Raw genomic sequence first — 24299 nt, 5'->3', positions numbered from 1 at the left:
CGTGGGGATTTCTGAACATAACCGCTCCCCCCCCCCCCCCCCCATTTTTTCCAGACTTCTCTCTCCACATTTTCTGTAGCCCCCTCTATCCACATTTTTTGTAACCCTCTCTCCCCCATTTTCTCCAACACCCTCTCCCTCCCACTTTATCCAGCCCCCCTTCTCCACATTTTCTTTGGCCCCCTCACTCCTCTGTTTTCTTTGTACTACTGTGAATACTTTTTCTTTTCTCATCTTTGTGCTTTTTGTTGCTTCTTTTCTTCCTGGAGCCTCTCGACACCTCTACACTGACAACGTTGTGATGTCATGACACTAGCAAGAGCCCGCTGCTGGAGGGATGTGGAGAAGTGGGATCCCCATTTTTTACAGGTAAAGACAGCGGCACCGGGAAATAGCATATGGGTAGGCGATCGCAGAGATCGCACCACCCTGGCTGCCTAATTAGCAATGTCATATTCTGAGACATTGCTAGTGTGAGTATCCAGACACAGTGCTGTCCCCCAGATCGCGCTCCCCCCAAGGATGCTGGCTAAAGCCTCCTAATTTTGGCACCAACCCTGACTCTGATCCCTAGTTATATAAGAAAGTTTTCACATAAATCACAAGTAAATTGCTAGTGTATTAGAAAATAATGTGGCCCGTCACCATTGATAATAATTTAAAAATTTATAATGTAAAAATATATAATAATATATATATATATATTTAAAATATATATAATTTAGAATGAAACATGGCCAATGATTATAAATATCATATGTCATTTTAAATTAGGATCTATTAAACTTTTTCTTAAAACACTATTATTAACAAGCAAATATTTTAGTGAACCACCTCAAATAAAATTCAATAAACTATTAATAATTTAGTAAGACACATTTGGAAAATAATGTTATTTTTAGAACGTTGAGTACTATAGGAAACTTTGAATATGCTTCCATCATATTCAGTCCATAACTTACAGAATTGGGTAGCTTGGCATTCTCTCCTTCTGAAGACTGCATAATTTCATTCAAAAATAGGTTTGGGATCAGTAATAGATTTTTGTCCATTTTCTGCTTGTAGTGTTTCAACAGTTGATAATCACAATGACTTGTCTGTTTATTTCTAAACCAAAGTGGATAATGGCACTGAGGTACAGAAAACAATTGAGCTTTAAAAACGGTTAATGTGGTAAGGTGTATTATGTGTTAAAAAAAAAGGAAAATATACTGTAAATCAGGCAATCAATGTTGCAGTCAGTTCTAAATACCTTTATAGCAAAATCAAGTGCAGACAAGAGAGTACAGTAGTCTGGGCAACTAATAGCCACAGTCACAGAGAGTATCTATGTACATTCTCCCCTCATACAATACTGGAAGAATGAGTGTCCCAGGGGCTCAATCCATACATTAGACATGTGATATTTGTTGATCCAAGCTGATTTCTTTCTTTATGTTTCATATACTGTGATTGACCTGATTTTCCAGTGGTTATTATTAATTTGGTAAACATTTGGAACTGGACTGTTCATATATAATTAACACAAACAATGATTTACCCTAAAATTCATTGTGACTAATTGTTATCATAGACATATGCACACATAATTATAACAGTAGACTACACTTTATTTCATGATGATGATTGTAGTTTACATAACCATGCACAATAGCATCCAATGCTGTCTACACTTGTTTGGAGTGAAGCAATATCCCTATACCATCATTTTACTTATATGATTCTTTTCGCAATCACTATTTTCACAGTAGCAGGAAGGAAAAAAATAAATAAATATGCTGACTGCATGCAAACAATGACTTTCCCTAGAAACCATACAAAAAAGTTATAATCTCGAATGTATTTGAATATACACTTTACACTTCAGAGATACTAAGGACCTATTTATTCTAGTTCACTTTTCTCCTGCAAAGTAGAATTACATATTGTTTGTTTTCGCAGTGACAAGAGACGCAGTTTTAGACTAATTTCTTATAAAACTCTGCCAAGACGGCGCCTACAATAAGAGGCTGTCCTGGCGATGACTCTAGACTGAGGTTTTTAGCTTTCATCATTTGTTTTGTCACAGAGGTGATAGACAGCACCCAGGTTCCCTCCCTGGTCACTCCCAATACCGCCCATGCGCCAAATACGTCATTGACTCCTGTGGCCTTAGAGTTCAGCTGCTAATGCCATGCACAGATGATATAGAGCATACACTAACAGCTGTTTATGCACGTGTTAAAGTTTGATAAATAAGCTCATTAATGCTTAATTTATTTAGCACAAACACAGGGGCGATTTAATTTACCTGCACTATTACCATTGCTACGGCAATAGTGTGCATTATTACCGTTAGTACGGTAATTTCAACGCTGATTTTTGCTTACAGCTCTGAGAGCCATGAGCAGAAATCTGCGTTGAAATTACTGTACTAACGGTAATTATGCACGGTCAATTGAATTCCCCCCATATTGTCTTATTATTTTTTTATTTGTTAAAAAAAACTGTAATCACTCATAATGAAGCAGTTGCCACACTGCTGTGCATAGCCACAGGCATGGAATTATTTCTCTGTTATCCTTAGCCTGCCAGGATGGATGTCACAATGTTCCACTAAAAAAGATTCTAGGCGGATTTGCTTTCTCTTGTTTCCTGAGCCTTGCATACTTGCTTCGACCTAAGTAGATGTACACCAGCTGGCCATGTCCATCACCCCAGCCAAGTCACAGAATTCCTGAATATACTTAGATCCGGCAGGGCCTGTCGCACAGTCATTAGTTTGCAGCACTTCGGCAAACCAGGGCTTAAAATGAAGCAAGCTTGGAATTTCCCTCTGTTTTTCTGAAGAAGCCAATTTTTGGGAAATTAATCATGAAAGATTTATCACACATTCCACTTCTTTCTATCTTCACTGTGGCTGCTTTTGGTTGGGCAGAAAGACTCCCTAAAGGTTTGTTTCCATTTGTCGCTTGGTCACGGCTATGAATTTAAAGGGTGGTGAAGGATGAAGAAAGGGCTGTAAGTTTTGAAGGTTCAGTCGGCTATATGGTAACATGTTTACAAGTGGTAAATTGACTTAGTCTTTTTTTACTCTTTATTTTTATCTACAGTATATAATATATGACTAAAACTGCTTGCTAGATTTAGTTAAAATTATAAATAATTATCTGTTATCTTTATTGTTATCCTTGAAAAATGTAAATCCTCATTTGTGCAATATAGTAGGGAGTATAAGTTTATTTTATTCATGCGTGCCTTTTAAAAAAAAAAATATTTCAGCATAAAAAATATATTTTTAACAGGGAGAATATATATCTGGCTCCTTAATTATTTTTTTTTAGATTTTTATATATTTTTATAAACAATATTTACTGAAAGTTCACCACTTATTTTCTAATCTGAAAGTGAAATGACAGGGTAGTTGATTATAATTTACATGGTGTCAATAATGTTAAGGAAAATAAATTTAATCCCTGACAAAAGTATCATACAATTGTTTATAAGCCCCTTCATGCCCACCCACTGTACATTTACATTGGCTGCAAATGGGCTTCAATCCCTGTTACTGTATAGAGACAGCAAACGTCTCTGGCCCTTTCAAGTGAACGGTCAGTGAGATAATGTATTTTAATAAAATTACATTGTTTGGACACTTCAGTAAGAATTTAGGTGTTTTTTAGTTTCTGGCTTAGTTGTTAGGTAAATGTTAGTATAGTTGTTAGGTTAGATATAAAATATCATACCATTCTGGCCTTCAAACCTTGAAAAAAGTATATGGGAGATATATGCACTAAAATGTTGTGGCCATTTTCTGGGGTTACACAAAATACTTAAATGCAATAATGGAGAACATTTAGGATGTGTATTTTTGTGACTATGCCTGTTTTTTCCTATTGAATGCCCATGCAAAAAATATAAAATATATATCTACTCCAGTAAACTAATGGAAATTAAAGCCTAATCTCTGCAGAAAAAAAATAATGTAAAAGTTTACTAACTTAGACTTAGGGGCATATTCAATTGTTGGCATTACTGCCTAAAGTAACGCGGCGCGCGCACTATTGCCGTCATTACGGTAATAGTGCGTGTTAATACCATTATTACGGTAAATTTCACGCTGACTCAGGGACCTGCGAGCTGAAATCCGGCTTAGTATTACCATAATAACGGTAATACTTTTTCCGCGGCGGAAACCGCCAACAATTGAATATGCCCCTTACAAATTAAAAATGTATTTTTGGCAAAGCCAATATAGCTCAAAACCGCAACATTATAATGCAAACTACGTCTCATCATAAAAGTATCAAACTGAAAAAAAAACCAGCAGTTTAGAAGCTAAGGCTCAATAACATTGTAATAACAATAACAATATGTGCTAACAAATTTTGCACACATTAACATGTTATTAATGCAAAATGTTACTAGGACTTCCAGTCCGGTGCTTCTTTGTGTTTAAGGTGTTCTTTTTGTTCATTTCTTTCGTATTCTAAAAGTAGATTTGTAAAGGTTTCAAACCTGCCATTGAACGTTGAACTCTACAAAGAGACACTTTAGGGCTGATGTATAGCAAAAAATTCAAAAATTCAGAGGGCTGGTGCAAATCCACACTGATGATGATGATGGTCGGCAGTACTTGCTTGCCGTTTCTAATTGGCTGATCGCAGATTGACTCCTGAAGCTGATAGTGCTTTTCATGAGTCGTGCATATATTATATGAATTTGAGGATGTATTTTACAATGAATGACATTCTTGCTACTTACATTCAGACACGAGAAGGAAGATTATACCTGTTGTATTATAGAGGTGTTTTTTTTATTTAATTCAAGCCTAATAGCAGTTACAATTTATGAACAATGTGAAAAAAAATATTGTGCATATAACCTGGCTAGGTTTAAGTGTATCTGATGTACGCAATAAACCTGGTGCATATGCTACTGACGCAGTACTGGATGCATCTTGAGATGAGTCCGAGTCACTATATGGGTGTAAATACACTAATTTTATAGCTTTTTTTGGTCGCATATGCGTCCAATTCAGCATCAGACCATTTATGTCAATCTAAATTCTGCCCTGTTTAATATTATGTTTTTATTAAAATTTTAAATTTTGATTTAGTTAGATTTGTTAAATATAACCTAGGACTAAGGGGTAAATTTATCAAGCTGTGGGTTTGAAGATGTGGAGATGTTGCCTATAACAACCAATCAGATTCTAGTTGTCATTTTGTAGAATGTACTAAATAAATGATAACTAGAATCTGATTGGTTGCTAAAGGCAACATCTCCACTTTTTCAAACCTGCAGCTTGATAAATTCCCCCCCATGGCTGGGTACACACTACAGAATTTTCTGACCAATCTGTTATTTACAACGATTTAATCAACGACTGAAGAAAAGAAAAATCTTAATCAGCATGCCGATTCATGAGTATACACTATACGTGTTTTCAAAGATTTACCCTCAGATCTGTGTTCTTCAACTGTCATAACCGTCGTCTGTAAAGATAATGACTCTGTAAACTCTTGAACATGAGTGCATACACACTGCAAGATTGGAACGAGATTTATAGTTCTGCTGAACAATCAAATGAAACGATGATCGTTACTTTGAAACTACTATCGTCAATCGTTTAAGTATACACACTAATGCAATATTGGCCCAAACAGTCGTTTATCACACCATTGACCCAAAAGTCGGCTAAAAAACCTGTAGTCTGTACCCAGCCTAACTCACATGGGTTTGGTATGTGACTGTGTAATTATTTCTATGCAAAGAATCGACTGAAAGGTCAGACACTGAACTAAGTAAACACTAATAAAAGAGTACATTTATCTTTATTATACACTTCACCTTATTCAATATATATTTATAGTTTACTAGTATTTGAGTCACACAACATTTTAGATAAATTAAATATAATGCTATAAATGCTATAGATCAATGAAAAACTAGAAAACCGATTTTAATAATGACCAAGTGGACTATAGTAGAGACTGGTAATAATTGCTTAGATTTTTTTTTTTTAAAGATTAAAAATTAGTATTGTGTTTTTTTTTGTTTCAAATAAAGGCAACGCATCTACCATATTCTCCCAAAAGCAACCCTGAAAAACAGAGCATGCAATTCATAAATCACTGTAAACAGGCCTTCTGAGCTAACTTGACATTGCTCTGATTTTTGTACTTCAATGCTTCTGATGCTTTTTATTGATGGTTTTACATTTTTTTAGGACTAAAATAGCTCCAATGAAGTAGCACTACAAGAACAAAGCACAGGCCATCTATACACAATGATTAGTATACTCTTTCGAGCCCAAATAAGTCAGAGATTCCCTCTTCATGTGGAACAAAACTACACTTATACCTATAAGTAATTATATGGTCACGCTTTAAGGTTGGAATAATTATATGCTTATTTTTCTACATAATGTAACTATAATGAATGGTGACTGATTAAAATAAACTTTACCAGGGATATGGTGGCTAGTGATTAATATGCGACGATTACGAATATGAGTCTGATTTTTATCGCTGTTTGTCATGGCGATATGAAATCGCCTATCAAGGCACCTTATCAATAAAATATATTTCAGACCTTCAGACCAGCACAGCGAAGTGGTAAGTTAACCAGCAATATTTTATTGATAAGGTGCTGTGATAGGCGATTTTTTATTGCCATGAAAAATAGGCATATAATTATTTCAACCTTCAAACCACAAATTCATATCAGTATTAAAGAGTGAACATAAAAAGCTAAAAAGCAATTCCCTGTATTTCATACCACCCATCTGTCCCGATCAAGGCGAAACGGTCACAGTTTGAGGAGTCTGTCCCGCCATCCAACCAAGGACACCATTGTTCCGCAGAGCAGTATCGGACTGGTGCTGTGCTAGACGCACTATGTGTGCCTAGTGCATGTGAGACTTTTTATGGGAGGGATGTTAGGGACAGCCTGGCACATCCTAGAATGAGATCATTCCCTACTTTGATATGATCATGCCGCTTTTCATGCACATACCGCCACCAAGTTCCAATTGGAGGACGTGAAAAATTAGGAGGGACGGTATTTACTTTATTGTATACTATGCTTAAAGGGCATCATTTTTCAAAATGCTGTAGGGCAGCATAATACCACATATGCTCTGCAGAGACTGTTTCAGTGGCTCTGGGTCTAGGTCACTTGGCTGATTTTCTTATATTTCAGGCTGATTCTGATTACGATTTACAGCTAAAGTTCCAGTTTTAATGTCTTTTCTCTTTTCTGGTTCACCTTTATAACTCCTTATGCTTTCAGAAAGTCCTAAAGGCAAGACAACCAGCAGAGAAACAGATGAGAAACCTGTAATATACACTCATAGATTAAACTAGATGTGTTTCAGTTTGATGTTCATATATTCTCTTCTTTATCAATGAATGTGATAACAGAAGAAAACCGATGAAAAAATGCTTTATTCTTTGTCCAGTTATTTCAAAGGACAATATATTATTTAAAAAAACATGTTTTTTTTATATTTCTATTTCTTTGCTAACAATTTTTAAAAATTTATTTTTATTAGTGGAACTGAAAGCCCAGCTCTCATCTTTCACTTCCACTGGCCCAGTAAAGTGATAAGATAATCTTACTATTTCGGGCAGTATCATCAAGGTAGCTGGGTATCGCTGAGCTGCCTCAGCAAGATTTTATTTCAAAATTGTGACGATAACAGATGTTTTTCTCACTGCGATAAGTGACAATATTTTTTTTTATTTTTATTGTATTTTTATTGTCCATTGTTAATAAATAGGTCCCATATTCTGGCACTGGTCACTTCTGCTAGGGAAGGACAGAATAGGGACTGACTAAAGCAAAGAGAAGGCTCCAGAAACATAGTTTACAGACCTGCAGGTTCACCTGGGCATGTGGTGTTCTTATGAGAGTAAACAGCTTCACAATGGGTATGAAAGAGGTATGAAAGGGTAATGATGAATAACTTTTTCCAGTGATTGTGTTAGGAATTATTGTTTGGGTTAGAAATCCTAAAACTTCTCTTGTTTCTTTGCAAGTAATTTGGTGACTGTGGGCCTGATTCATTAAGGATCTTAATTTGAGAGACTTCTTATTTCAGTCTCCTGGACAAAACCATGTTACAATACAAGGGGTGCAAAGTAGATTTCTGTTTTGCACATAAGTTAAATACTGACTGTATTTTCATGTAGCACACAAATACTTGATAGCTTATTTGTACACTGAAATTTAAAGTTGATATTTGTGTGCTACATGAAAAAATAGTCAGTATTTAACTTACCGTATGTGCAAAACAGAATGCTAATTTGCACCCCTTGCATTGTAACATGGTTTTGTCCAGGAGACTGAAATAAGAAGTCTCTCACGTTAAGAGCCTTAATGAATCAGGCCCTGTGTTTGTACAAAGACAATAAAAAGGGGAGGGCTGGCAAATTTCAGCCTGAGGGGGGGGGGGGGGGGGGGCAAGACTCAACTCAGCAGACTACTAGGAGCATTTTAAAGGAAAAAAAATGCAGTGACCCAGCCCAAGATAGCCCCCAATGGGACCGGCCCAGGGGACAGATACCCCCCTGCCCCCCGGCCCAGCCAGCCAGCCCATGTTAATGCACCTTCTGGAGCATAGGTTGTGTTATGTTTCTTTCCTAGACGTGGCTGCAATGTAATAAAAAGTGCATATTCTATTTTAATACAGTTAATAAACAATAATATACAGAATAAGTGTGATATATCATGCTTGCTTACCCACTAAGAGCAAAGAGCAACTATAAACAAATACAACTAATATTCTATGTAATACCCTTGTGTGTGCGTAGCTCTAGACAAACATGGTGCATGTACTGGCACACATGCATACCCTGGAATAGTATAGTGGCACAATGTTCTCAATTCTTTATTCCATAAGTAAAGCTTTGTATCTACTGTAGTTGAACTGCTGCATCAACATCCCATTCTTAAGAACTATTACTGATACCAACAATTAGAAGACACTAATAATAATTAGACATCAGTGTTAATTTCTTATCTAATTGTGAATAGTGCATTGGTAGGTGACACCAAGGGCTAGATTGACTAAACTGCGGATGAAAAAGTGGAGATGTTGCCTATAGCAACCAATCAGATTCTAGTTCTCATTTATTTAGTACATTCTACAAAATGACAGCTAGAATCTCCACTTTTTCAAATCCGCAGTTTAATAAATATACCCCCAACTGTTTGGCCTTTATGAGGGACAGACCCAGTACTTATAGACATACAATTAGTCCACCCATGTATTGTATGTCTCACACAAATAAATCCATACAGCAAGGGTTTTCCAGATCATAACAATTTGAAATAAACCGAAAATAATTCTCATAATATACTTTGGGTAAAGTAAGTGTATATTCTACATCCCATAGAGTAAAAGGGACATATACAATAACAGTATCATCCTTTTAAATCCAACATATTCCATTGAGGTCATGCTGTAGTGAGAATATTCATCCAGATATTCCATGAATGTACAGTTCAGCAGCAGAGCATTAATGAATTCAAATTGTAAACTATCTGTGGACAGTCTTGCATATCAGGTTGTCATTATCACCTTGGATGGTCAGATACAGCTGTAACATTTAGAGGCCTATTTATTAAATGTGCATTGATAAGGCAGATTTTTTATTGCTGCTTATGTTGTGCAAGATATACAAGTAAAACTGCAAATTTGCTAATGTCTTCTGGTAACTAAATTATATGCTATGTAGGAAGGGAAAATGCATAATTTGGGAAACAGAAGTTGAAACAAAATACAACAGCTGAGATTTGTCAATACACAATATTAGAATCCAATAAATAACAAAAACAGGAGGCCCAAACATAAAATGGAATCAACATTATATAACTAAAGTCATGGCCAAAGGTTTTCAGAATGTCACAAATATTATTTTTCACAAAGTCTGCTGCCTCAGTTTTTATGATGGCAATGTGCATATACTCTAGAATGTCAGGAAGAGTGATCATATGGATTGCAATTCATTTCAAAGTCCCTCTTTGCAATGACAATGATTTTTTTTCAGCTGACATCAGGTCAGTGATTCTCTCATTAACACAGGTGATAGTGTTGACAAGGACAAGGCTGGAGATCACTCTTTCACGCTGATTGAGTTAGAATAACAGACTGGAAGCTTTAAAAGGATGATGGTGCTTGAAATCATTGTTATTCCTCTATTAACCATGGTTACCTGCAAGGAAACACGTGCAGTTATCATTGCTTTGCTCAAAGGGGCAAGGATATTTCTGCTAGTAAGATTGCACCAAAATCAACCAATTATCGGATCATTAAGAACTTCAAGGAGAGAGGTTCAATAGTTGTGAAGAAGGTTTCAGGGAGCCCAAGAACGTCCAGCACGCACCAGGATGTCTCCTAAAGTTGATTCATCTGTGGGATCAGGGCACCACCAGTGCAGAGCTTGCTCTGGAATGGCAGCAGGCAGATGTGAGTGCATCTGCATGCATAGTAAGGCGAAGACTTTTGGAGGATGGCCAGCAAAGAAGCCACTTCTCTCCAGCAAAAAGCATCAGGAACAGACTGATATTCTGCAAAAGGTACATGGATTGGCCTGCTGAGGACTGGGGTAAAGTAATTTCTCTGATGAATCCCCTTTCAGATTGTTTGAGGCATCTGGAAAAATGCTTGTCCGGAGAAGGAAAGGTGAGCGCTACTATCAGTCTTGTATCATGCCAACAGTAAAGCATCCTGAGACTATTCATGTGTGGGGTGGCTTCTCAGCCAAGGGAGTGGGCTCACTCTCAGTTTTGCCTAAGAACATAGCCATGAATAAAGAATGGTACCAAAACTTCCTCCAAGAGCAACTTCTCCCAACCATCCAAGAACAGTTTGGTAATGAGCAATGCCTTTTCCAGCATGATGGAGCACCTTGCCATAAGGAAAAAGTGATAGCTAAGTGGCTCGGGGATCAAAATATCAAAATTTTGGGTCCATGACCTTAATCCCAATGAGAAATTGTGGTCAATCCTCAAGAGACGGATGGACAAATAATAACCCACAAATTCTGACAAACTTCAAGCATTGATTAGACATGAATGGGCGGCCATCTGTCACTATGTGGCCCAGAAGTTGATTGACAGCATGCCAGGGCGAATTGCAGAGGTCTTCAAAAGGAAGGGTCAACACTGCAAATATTGACTCTAAGCATAAACTTAATATAATTGTCAATAAAATCCTTTGACACTTATGAAATGCTTGTAATTTTACTTCAGTATACCATAGCAACATCTGACAAAAATGTCTAAAAACACTGAAGCAGCAAACTTTGTGAAAACCAATACTTGTGTCATTCTCAAAACTTTTGGCCATGATTGTAGTCATTATATAAAGTGTCAATATCAATTATTTACAAAAATGGTGCAAGCAAAACACATGTGCTAAAGACTATAACAACCAATATAATCTTTCATAATTTTGACTACATTGGAGTGATAAAGTCAAATCTAATATTTTATTGGCTGTTATAAATTGCAGAACATTATAATTTGTTGTACCTAAATACGTCTCTAAAAGCCATAAATACATATCAGTTATCACATGTAAGTCTATTAAAGTAAATGCAGGTCCAATGTCAGTTATTAGTCTGAAATAAAAATAAAAAATATTAATTTTGTTTATATATTAATGTAACAGTCATTTCTGGTCTTCAACTTCCCCACTGGTGTGAAGTCAGTAGGGTTCATCTCCTTTCTGCAAGCCCTGCACAGTGGTCTTATTGGAACTCTGAGAGTAGGAGAAATATAGCTGCAATAAAACATTTGATTTATATGTCCTAGCACAGTGGTGGGCAGCAGGCGATCTCCAGCTCCTTCCTGCTTTATTGTTAGATTTGTTTGTTATAATATGTCATTACAGTTAGGTGTCTGTTTCTTTAATTAAATGCATTGTTTTAATTTATTACTGAGATTTATTTATTTTTGTTCCCCACTGTACACTGTCTACACCGCTTGATCGTGATTTCATTCTCCTCCACTTCATATTGTTATTGCTCTGCCACTGCTCTTCTCCTTTTACATTGTCACATTGCTTTCATTAGTTTCACTGCTTTGTCTCCGCTTCTAATTTGATCTGTTCCACTTCGGACTCCCTACTGCTGCCCTCCTCTCTGTACTTCTCCCCCTCACCTCCCCGCTTCCTCCAGCCGTTCTCTTATTCCCCTGTCTGTCATCATGCCGCCTCGCTCCTTTCCTATACCAATCCTCTCCCCCAGCCCCCGCCAAGGGCCCATATCTCTCTATCCTATCTCTCACCCCCCCCCCTCGCTCCATCAACCCTGACAATCTCATCCATATCTCCTCTTCTTCGTCCCTCCCTTTTTCGTGTGCCCTCTGGAACTCCAGGTCTGTCTGTAACAAACTGTCCTCCATTCACGACCTCTTCATCTCTAACTCTCTTAATCTTCTTGCCATAACTGAAACCTGGCTCACTTCTTCTGATACTGCCTCCCCTGCCGCTCTCTCCTATGGGGGCCTCTCTTTCACCCACTCCACCAGACCAGACGAGTGTCCAGGAGGGGGAGTGGGCCTCCTCCTATCCCCTAACTGCGCTTTTCGGGTCATATCTAGTCTACCTTCCCTCTCCTTCTCCTCCTTTGAAGTCCACTCCATTCGGCTCTTCTCCCCCATCCACCTCCGTGTCTCCGTCATCTACCGTCCCCCTGGCCCTACCTCTCTTTTTCTCGACAACTTCGCTGCCTGGCTCCCCCACTATCTTTCCTCTGACCTGCCCTCCATTATACTGGGTGACTTTAACATCCCTGTTGACAACTGTACTGACCCTGCCACCATAAAACTTCTCACTCTTTCCTCCTCCCTTGGCCTCACTCAGTGGACCTCCTCCCCTACCCACTGTCTTGGTCACTCCCTCGACCTTGTCTTCTCTCACCTCTGTGATCTCTCTGACTTCTCCAACTCTCCCTTCCCACTCTCTGACCACCATCTCCTCTCCTTCTCTCTGTCCTCCTCCCCTTCTCCCACCTCGCATAAAGCCACCCTCACCAGGTGCAACCTTGACGCTATTGACCCCATCTCCTTCTCTGCCTCTCTTGAAACTCTCCTTTCACCCCTTCCCTCTCTGGCCTGCCCTGATCAGGCGTCCTCTCTCTACAACCAATCCCTCACTACTGCCCTGGACACCGTCGCCCCGGCCTCTTCTATCCGCCGTCGTCGCCTTACTCCCCAACCCTGGCACTCCAAACTCACCCGCTCCCTCCAAAAGTGCTCTCGTACAGCGGAACGCCTCTGGAGGAAATCTCGTTCCCTGGCTGACTTCCTTCACTTCAAATTCATCCTCTCCTCTTTCTGCTCTGCCCTGTCCCTCGCTAAACAATCCTTCTTCAAGTCGCTCATCTCTTCTCAGTCCTCCAACCCCCGCTGCCTCTTTGCCACATTCAACTCCCTCCTCTCCCCCCCCCTCCCACTGTCCCGCCTTCCCTCTCGGCGTCTGACTTTGCCTCCTTTTTCTCCTCCAAAATTGAAGCCATCAGACGCAACATCTCCTCCTCCCACCACTCTCCCCCCATCCCCACCGCTTCACCTCCCGCCATCAACCAGCTGTGGTCCTCCTTCATCCCCACATCAGGTGAAGAAGTTCGCTCCCTTATTCTTTCCTCTCCACCCTCTACCTGTCCTCTTGATCCCATCCCCTCCCACCTCCTTCGCTCTCTCTCTCTCCTACTGCCTGCTCCTACCTCGCACACCTCTTCAACCTATCACTCTCCTCTGGCATTGTCCCATCCTCATTCAAACATGCTCTTATCTCCCCTATCCTTAAGAAACCCAATCTCGACCCCACCTCTCTTGAAACTACCTCAATATCTTTCTTCTCCCATATGCCTCCAAATTACTTGAGCGGATTGTCTGCAGCCGCCTCACCAGACACCTCTCTGACAACTCCCTCCTTGAACCTCTCCAATCCGGCTACCGCCCCCTCCACTCCACTGAAACAGCCCTGGCTAAAGCTACTGATGATCTCCTATCAGCCAAATCCAAGGGTCACTACTCCATACTGATCCTCCTTGACCTCTCCGCAGCCTTCGACACCGTGGACCATCCCCTCCTACTGCAAACTCTTCTTTCACTCGGCCTCTCTGGCTCTGTCCATGCCTGGTTCACCTCATACCTTGCTAATCGCTCCTTCTCCGTATCCACGTCTGGTTCTTCCTCCACCCCCTCCCCTCTCCCTGTTGGAGTCCCTCAGGGCTCTGTTCTTGGCCCTTTACTCTTTTCGCTCTATACTTCCTCCCTTGGGGCTCTCATCTCCTCTTTCGGTCTTCAGTATCACCTATATGCTGATGATATTCAACTCTAAATCTCTTCTCCTGATCTTTCCTCCTCCCTCCTCTCTCGTGTAACTGACTGCCTCTCAGCCATCTCATCCTAGATGTCCTCTCGCTTTCTTAAAATTAACATCTCCAAAACCGAACTAATTGTCTTTCCCCCACCCAGGCTCCCTTCTCACCATGACCTCTCTATCGTTGTTAACAACTCCACTATCTCCTCTGTCACCCAACTCCGCTGCCTAGGTGTCACTCTCGACTCCTCTCTCTCTTTTGCCCCCCACATTCAATCCCTTGCCCAAGCCTGTCGCTTCCAACTCCATAATATTGCCCGCATCCGTCCCTTCCTCTCTCAAGATGCCACCAAAACTATCATCCATGCCCTCATCATCTCCCGTCTCGACTACTGCAACCTCCTTCTTTCTGGCCTCCCCTGCTCCCACCTTGCCCCCCTCCGCTCTATACTCAATGCGGCTGCGAGACTCATCTTCCTCTCACGCCGCTCCTCCTCTGCCTCTCCTCTCTGTCTTTCCTTACACTGGCTCCCCTTCCCCTACAGAATCCTTTTCAAACTCCTCACTACCACTTACAAGGCTCTCTCTCAGTCTACTGCCCCTTACATCTCTAACCTCCTCTCCATTCACACTCCCGCCCGCTCCCTGCGCTCGGCCAATGATCGCCGCCTCTCCTCCACTCTGATCACCTCTTCCCACTCTAGAATCCAAGACTTCTTCCGTGCTGCCCCCCTTCACTGGAACGACCTCCCTCGCTCCATTCGTCTCTCACCCAATCTGTGCTCCTTCAAGCGGGCACTTAAAACTCACCTGTTCCTTAAGGCCTACCAACCATCCACTTAACCTCTCACCTCTTCTGGTTCTCCCCTGCCCCCTTTCTCTCTCCCCGTTCCTTCACTGGCTCCCTTTTGTGCCTGACTTTGTTTACCCTCCCTTAGGATGTAAGCACGAATGAGCAGGGCCCTCTTCCCTCCTGTCTCCATACCTGTTCTTCTGCTCCGTCTCTACTGTATCTGCCTGCCTGGAGTTTCTGAAGTACTGGTACTTTGTGTTTATTGTCCTGTACTGTTTTACCCTGTATAGTCTACTGTTTGTACCATGTACGGCGCTGCGGAAACCTTGTGGCGCCTAACAAATAAACGATAATAATAATAATACATACATGCTAACCTTTTGGCATGTATGCTTGACGATTTGTGTCATTTTGGACCCATCCACTGCTACGAAATGCAGAAATTCACAGCATTACATGGGATGAGGCAGGGCTCAATGGCATGATTGCATCATTAAGCTCCATCCCCATAACGATCCGGGAGGATGCCTCCCGGTTATTACGGGGGAGTAGGCAAGTTTGGGGTAATGTGCAGCCCTTTTGAAGGTTAGAGGGCCGCATCACGCGGCCCCTAAAGTGTTTCAGGTTGCCTATCACTGTGACCTAACACTACAGTATATTTAATTTGCACATTGTTTTTAAATAAGCATTAAAAGAAGCAGTAAAGCTGGTGTCACACAAGAACACAGAACATGTTCCCACATTTTCCTGCAATTGAAATATGGCTTTCAGTAGCTGCTCGGGAGATCATTTACTAGCACTAAAAAGAACGTGCTAAATTCCTGTGATACAAGAGTAGTACACTGCTTTTGTCATGTGATAGGAATTCAGCGTTTCCTATTAAAAACTAAGTACTAGTAAATAAGCTTACATGCTGTGTTATAGTGGCTGAAAAAATGCAAAAGAATGTGTCCCTTACATAGGTACCTTTCTAATGGGACCAGTTGTCTTATTTATAATCATTACTGGGGTATCCACTCCATATATCAGCATAGTATTTAGCACTTATTTAATTATTACAAATTGAATGTGAATGGCTGGAAATGTACATCTACCAGAGCTGTGATGCAATACCTACTTGTACAGTGCAAATGTTATTTGTATATGTAGTGCTCAGCATGTTTCTCATTGCTTGCTGTACACATCAGCTGTAAGGTAGTAATGGAATAAATGATGATCCCATGGGGGAGTCATGAAATTGCATAGTGTCCATACGTGGACAACCCCACTAAGACGAAACAACCAATAAAAGAGGCCACAGTAACTTATTGATATCAACTAATTATGGTTGTAGACTTTAGTACACACATTAAAGTATATATTGATTTCATGTATTCTCTAATCACCAGAGCCAGGAGCTAGCACAGTGCCTGTATCTATGAACATGTATCCTGACCAACATCTACAATTGTTATTCCATTACCTTATGTATCATCTCTTAGATTCTAAGCTCCTTTGGGCAGGCCCAGCTTTACCTTCTGTATCATGTCATTGTATGTAATTTGTCTGTGTCATGATAATCACAACATACAGTAAAGCTTAATATTTCTGTACTTTATAAATAAAAGATAGAAATATAGAAATAATAAAAATATTTACTTTGATTGATAAAAACTGGGCATATCTCATTGTGCAATATATTAAAGCATGCACTGTTATGGTAAACACAAACATGAGCCCAAGAGGCTTACTGATTAAAACCTATGACAAATCATCATCATCATTTATTTATATAGCGCAACTAATTCCGCAGAGCTGTACAGAGAACTCACTCAAGTCCCATTTGTTCCCAATACATTCTCCTAAACCTTTTGACCATTAATTTATTACATTGAGATATATTTATTTGGGGCTTTGAGAAAGTCTGTTAGCCAACATGAAACGTATCAGTGAACTATATATGGATAATACTAATAAAGTAATGAAGGGGTTAACAGGTTAATCTACTGTGAACATATACCCTGGTTCAAAGGATCTTATTTGAGCCAAATGACCTCCTTATGGGCTTATTTTTCAAGAATACAATCAATATTGGTGGCCACCATTAAGAACAGAGCACGTTTGTTTTCAGCACTCTATTGAAATCAGCTGTGGGACTCTCAGTGCCAAAAGTACTTATTTCCCAATGTGGGTAATTGTTGTTCTGTGTTTGGGATTTAGAACTGGCATGACTCTCTTTGGAACTTTTTATTTCCTTGTTAATCTGCCAAGAAAAGAGAATCCTTTATTACGTTGATCATTTTTCATCGTGGTCCTTGTTAGTGCCTTTTAATTTTATTTACATAATCCACGTAATCCAATGTACTGTATATTTGGTTTATTAAGCTTATTTGCTGTGCATTTGTATTTTTATTTGTTTGCTTTTTTAAGATGTATTTAAACTAAATTTTTTAAATATCTATATGATATGAAGCCAATTGTTTGTAATAGTGCATTCTACCATTAAGAAGAGGCCCACTTCATTATCATTTACAGTTTTATTTTGAATATACACATATTTATTTATTTGATTTCTATGTATTTGCGGAATTTCATTATTTGTTTTAAACATATGCCAGTTAATGCGTTGGCCTATAATTAGGATGTGTAAAAGTCTGAAGGGAAAATCCATCTTGTAAATTTGGCAACCATCACTGACCAATCTAAGTCCACCCTCACCTGAGTTATTGGCAGGGTCAGGCTGCGTTTGGAGGCAGGGAGACATCTGCTGCCCAGGCCGGTCCCATAGTGGACTGGGTCACTGGGCCACCTGCAATAAAATTTGCCAGCCCTCTCCTGGTTATTGGACCACACTGCAATGTCAATACAAGCTGTCTTGACCTATCTGTAGAGAGAAAAGAGAATGATATGGTCTAGCCTGAAAAACAATAGGTAGCTCTGACAACATATGTTAATACATTTAAAATGTCAAACTTATCAATATATTTACTACTGTTTTGACTTACACGTCTATTTGGTTTTTTTAACATTGCTGTTATGTTATGATTGCAGGCTTCATTACCAGTTAACGGGCAGCTTATCTTAAAACACAAAAGCTGCTAAATAAATATGTAAATATTTCCATACCGTACAGAATTTGAGATGTTTGGCAGTGTGTTATATTTGAGTGTAAACTAATGTTCTTTGTTAACAGTCGTGTCAGTCTGAATGAAAACCACTGTCTAAATTATTCAACAGACTTAAAGAAAGTTTATTGTGCGTTGAAAAAAGTCTTCCGCATGATAGCAACTTAATGCAGCAATACCATATAGAAGTGTTTTTTTTTTAAATAGCGAGTTAAGTGCCTCTTCAGCATTATTATTATTTCATTTTTCTTAGTTATTATTTATTAGTTAATTATTTAATTTGCAAAAATTCTCTGTTAGGCGCAAAGTATGGCTACCAGTTACACAGAAACACATGTCATGTGAAGGAAGAGGGGAGGAAAATAGGGGGGGTTTACAGAACACAGAGCAGACAGAGCTCATAGGATCTTTCCAAAGCCTCTCTGCTCACTATATCATGTGACATGTGACTGTGGGTGCCATGGTAGTTATATGACACTGTGCAGATTCTTTGCATAGCCTGCTACAGTGATTTATGTTTAAAAAAACAAAACATAAAAACACAACTTTCATGGGATTACATTATACCATGACTGTATATAAGTGATAACAAATAAATAATAAATTACATTTTCAATAGTAACATTTAAATAATGTAATATCTTTCCTTGAGTTCTTATAGAAGCAATATTAACACAAATAGTGTTTTATTTTTCACACCAAATAGGGAAAGCAACTAAAAACAGAACAGGTTTAAACAATTGGCTTTCACCCACATTATATTTTATTTAATTGGTTTTACATTATTTATACTAAAATGTAATCATTTAGTCTTCTGATGCTTAGGAATACCAATTTTGTGTGTATTAGACGTTTGGGCATTGGTACAGGTTCAGAAATAAACAGTTTCTTGTTTTAATTTAAAACACTTTATATTTTTGATTATCTGTGTTTTAAAACAATGTGAGACATTAAAGGTACCTCTAATGGCACAGCACACATTCCACAACCCAGCCTTTCTCTACCACTATTCCGCTATATGGTACTTATCAGTTAGGATTGGGTCTCTTCTTGAGGCAATCATTGAAAATAAAGAAAAGGCTCAAAACCTCCCAAATTCTCTATATTGATAAATAGGACATGCCTGTCTATACTTTTCAAATTGCCTGCCCAATTCTCTGCCACACTATAATACATGCTTCCATGCCCACAGACTACAATGGCCATGCCCTGCTCTGACAGCAACCCCTGTTGATTATGGTACAGGAATAAAATATCGGAGGACTTTTGGGTGCAAACAGTAGACATTGAGGGACCCCAAATTAGCTTGACTACCATTAAAAAAGCAGGGTCAGAGTGCTGGTCATCAACTTTTGGTGGTAGCAAAAAATATTCTGATGACCAAACTTGAGACATACTGACGTGTAAGGTTACAAAATAACTTACTGTGCATAACAGTATATACTTTTTTGTACAGCAACTTTTTTTATCTTCAACTGTACAGTGCTATTCTGAAAATTAAATTGGAAAAGTTGGATAAGTCTGTTTTACTTTTTGGATCCACTTCAGTGGGTTAAGAGCTTGATTATGTAACAATTTGAAGATTACAGATTTAACAGAATTAATCAAATCTAGATGCTTCTTGGGGTGTAAATGAATATTTCTTGACTCAGACTTCTTCTTGGCTCTTGACCATGTAATAAAAGCAAATATTTCTAATCACATCAAATACAAGTATCCGTTTACTCATTCCAGATGCACAACAAAAGATATGACTCTTATATAACTGTGCCACGCTAGAAATCTTTGTCTATAAACATGTGCTAATGTTTAAACTTCAATCAAAATAAGCAGAGATTGCTGACAAAGATCCCTTATATGGAACTATCAAAGTACCATAACTTTATTGTATTACAGAGAAGTTAAATATATCCTATTTCTAACAGGTCTAATGTAAGGGACCTCTCAACCCAAAATCGAGTTTCAGATATGTACTATGAAGGTAAAAACAGTATTAATCAGACTGTCATTGCAGCTCCATTAAAGGTAAAGTATTATCTTCACTGCATTACAGACAGCTGCAAATCCTTCCTCATCTATCTATCCTGATGGGATCTGATACAGGCCAATATGGTGAGACTGAGTTGCTGTGACATCAGAGGCCCTGTGTATGACTCAGCCAATCGGCACTGTGCATTTTTGAAAAGCAAGCTGTCAGCCATGGTTTGCTTGGTAAGCTAGAGAAGCACCTCCTTCCTAACATGACATACTGTTAGTATGCAAGGAAAAGTTAGTGAGGGAGGTGAGGTTAGGACAATAGATAAGTAGGTGACTCAGGGATAGCTCTGTATGTCCAGAGGGCTGCTTTTTTTTTTCCTGTAATGCAGGGAGGTCCATCTGCTTATAAAGAACAGTGATGGGTGGTGATAGCTCTGTGTCAAATGGGTCCATTCTGAGTGAGTGAGATAAGGATTGTAGCACCCAGGCCTAAAGTCCTGCTGGCAGACAATGAGGCTGCTGTGCTGTGTACACTGTGTACTGGATCACTAGTTTCAGTACAGCCTCGTGACATCATGCAGGAATGCACATTGCTTTAACTGATGAGTATAAGACTTTTTTTTCTCAAATGTCCTGAGTCAGCTAGACTCCTTAGTTTCTTTCTCATTGTTTTTTTTAATGAATCCTTCTGGTGATCTGCAAAGGAGAGTTTGAAGTCAGGTCAAACTCCTAGATATTTGAATTTCAGTACAAATTCCATATCCATCATCATCATCATCCCCATCATTATCATCATCATAATAATTGCTTAATTTAACAAGCTTAATTATAGACACTTTGGGCCTCATGTAGAGTTGGGAGCAGAATCTGTCTAAAATGAGAAGGACTTTACATTCCAAAAAAAGGCTCATCATACACGGGTATGTTAAGCCAGACACATCTAAGCTGATGCTCATCACTATTGGTTCGTAACTTGCACCAATGATCGAGCACCCCCAAGTTTCCCGTTTCCTGACAGGTGCATATGAGTCTCAGTCTACAAAAGTCACATTTGCTCCAACACGCCCCTTACATGACCCCTTCTTCTGCCTCTTCAATCATAAGGGGCTACAAGCAACCATAAGCGCAAGATACATATGGACGCAACTGCAGCTATTGCTTTGTGGGCATGCGCAGAAGTAAAATAGTGTATTATATGTTGATAACGCTATTTGCGTCCAATTCTACTTGAGCAATTTTATTTTTGTTTGTTAAATCACAGACTTTTGGCATTCTAGGTATCTTTATGTGATCATCCAAAGCCTATCAGTCCATCAAACTGTACAATGGTATTTTAGTGCTTGTGAAAGATAGAAAAGTGATTTGTGTCATTGATAAAGCAAAATGCTTGATATTTAATAGAAAGTATTGTTTAGTAACTCTTGTGAGCTAAGTCTGTCTTCACACTTAAACCGCTTTTATTCCATGTTGTTTCTCTCTCAAGCAATTTATCCTAAGCTCAGTGACATTTGCTATCAGTATTTTTGTTGTTGTTTTTGAGATCAGTGTATGTAGCAACTTACTGTTATGTGCTTCTTTACTCAGCCCCTTTCATTACCACGCCCCTTGAAACACTCGATGGACTAGTGGAAGATGTTGCCACTTTCATGTGCGCAGTTGATTCGAATCCGCAGTCGGAAATAACATGGACACGTAATAACATTCCTATCAGGTTTGTAGGTTTTCATGTATAAAGCTCACAATCATGTTTATAGACTGTGTAGTGTTGCTAATCTAAAACCATGTTTAGGTGTTTTAGGGCATCAGACAAGAAATCAAAGCAAATACTGAGTTCCACTGGTTGCATGTCTGACAGGGTTGCAGTCATGTCTCCCACTTGCCTACGGGACTGCAGAGAGAAAAATAAACAAGAACAAACAATGGCCACCCATATTGTAATTCAACTGGAGGAGATTATTGCTATGTGGTCAGTTCTAACAATGATTTGGCCAGATTCAAGGATCAAATTGAACAGATCTGAATGGATGATGTATGGTCCAATCTGATTGTATTGCAGTTTGGCTATGCCTAGACTACTTAGTTTGTTAAAACTGACCTAGTTATCCAACCAAAATCCTACCTTGTGCAGGCAGTTTACCTTGTGCATGCAGCTTAAGAATTGATTGTCAGTACACACAGAAGTAAAGGGGAAAGAGGTGTTTGACATTGTATCTAGAAATGCTATGCAGCTGAGAGCAAGATATTGTACAATTTCAGTTCAGAGAGGCTGCCTGCTGAGTCCTACAAGACATCTACAAGCAGGAAATCTGCTGTGCATTGCAAACAATTACTCCCTTGCAATCACAGCTTAATCTTTTAGCAGTCCTGAAACATATACTTTTTAATACTAGTAGCTTTTATATAAGGCAACTTACATTTTACTTGTTGTGGTCCCTTAAAGATGTACAACTCCAAAGTTAGGGTTTTACCATTACAATGACAGCTTACATGAGGTATGACAGAGTGACTGCATTTCTAAACCCTTTTTGACACCCTTTTTTGAGAACTTTAATATAATCCATTAATATTTATTAAATATGCACAATTTGGTCTGTTAATAGAGAGACTTCAATAAAACTGAATGACGTGCAATGTATATCTTCACTATGATTTCAGTTTTCCTGAACATGCCTTAAATGTCAAATAGGGTAACTGTTTCTTGATCCAGGCCACCTTTACAAAAGCTAATGAAACTGCCAACTCTATTTATAAATAATCCAACAATAGATGTTACACTCATGGATCACTCTAAACAGCCGCTGGACTATTTACGCAATGGATGAACATTTGGCAAAGACAATTCCAACCCTTGCACTCTGCCTTGTATTGCTTTAGCAAACTACCACAGATCTGTCATGGATCATAGTTTGGGCGATCCTTAAAATGTGAAGCCTTTAATGTTATCTTTTTTCCTTCCAAAACATTTTGCAATGCTTTATAGTCATTTAAGTAGACATTCCTGGTGACGTAATGCTGAGAGCCCATCACAATCCTGAGAATGAAACACTAGAAAGGTTAATTGCTGACTACAGAGATAAACAGTTGGTAAAAATAAAATAAACGTGAATGTAAGAGAAGGATACCAGTTATCTAACACACAAAAAAACACTGACAATTTTTCAGATACATCTTAATAAATATACAGGTACAGATCTTTATTAAATGGTCATGCCACCCAAAGCTAAAAATTAAAACTCAATCAGTAAAGACTATTTACTTGGGGTCCAGTTTTCATGCAATCCAGCACCCTTTCTCCCCCATGTCTTGTTGGTGTCCAGTGCTGCTGAAAGCCCTGCTCCCACTTAGAATGTGCTGTTAGTGGACAGCATGCTGCCTATATGAAAAAGTCTAATGATGTCTGCTGTACTCTCCTCCTACCTGTGCACCCACTCATTATTCATTGACCACTGACATCATACTGCAGGAGAGGGCTGAATAGTGCCAGGTGTGCACAAGACATTGGTGGATCTGCTAGATCCCATGATTACAAGATTCCAAGTAATCTTTCGGGATATGTTTTTCCTTAGATGAAGTATTCTTTAATGTAATTAAGTGATCCAAAAAAACGTATTTACTTGACGTTACGTTTCATCAATAATGCAGGATTTCCATGGGTAGAGCACTGCACCACCAGGCCCCATAACAAAAGTTGTTGGGGAGTGCTCAGTGATGCAGCTATAATACAACTCTGATGCAGCCCTGCTCCGATGCAGCTATAATACAACTCTAAAGCAACTTCTGAAAGAAGATTTCTTTACTGTGCAGGCGCCGGATCAGTGCATTCTCAGAAGAGACCCCCACTCTTCTCTTCTAATCATACATGGGTCTATACTGCACATGCGCGGGTCTGGCCCTTGCACAAACGAGAAGAGTGGGGTGCCTTTGGAGTTTGGCCAGGACCCTTAAAGCCTTCCCTCTCTGCAGTAGCAGTAGTTCCATCACTGGGAATTTCAGAATGTATTTCCATTACAATATATACTGTCGCCCATTCTTCATTCCATGCCAACATCATCCAGCATGCAGCCAGGCTCTGCTCTTGCAATCAGTGCTATGATAGTTCCACACA

The 24299-nt window shown here is 39.2% G+C and overlaps 1 protein-coding gene across 1 annotated transcript in view; it reads left to right on the top strand.

Annotated features, from left to right (window-relative positions):
* Window positions 1-2691: 2691 nt before the first annotated feature.
* MUSK (muscle associated receptor tyrosine kinase) overlaps window positions 2692-24299 on the top strand; it is a 121575-nt gene continuing 99967 nt past the window's right edge. The window contains exons 1-2 of the mRNA XM_075210899.1: window positions 2692-2932; window positions 21779-21905. Of these exons, the coding sequence (XP_075067000.1) occupies window positions 2854-2932; window positions 21779-21905 (206 nt within the window). The 5' untranslated portion in view covers window positions 2692-2853. The remainder of the gene's footprint in view (window positions 2933-21778; window positions 21906-24299) is intronic.

Source organism: Mixophyes fleayi, chromosome 1, assembly GCF_038048845.1.
Source record: "Mixophyes fleayi isolate aMixFle1 chromosome 1, aMixFle1.hap1, whole genome shotgun sequence".
NCBI lineage: Eukaryota > Metazoa > Chordata > Amphibia > Anura > Limnodynastidae > Mixophyes > Mixophyes fleayi.
This window is presented reverse-complemented; position numbering and strand designations above follow the sequence as displayed.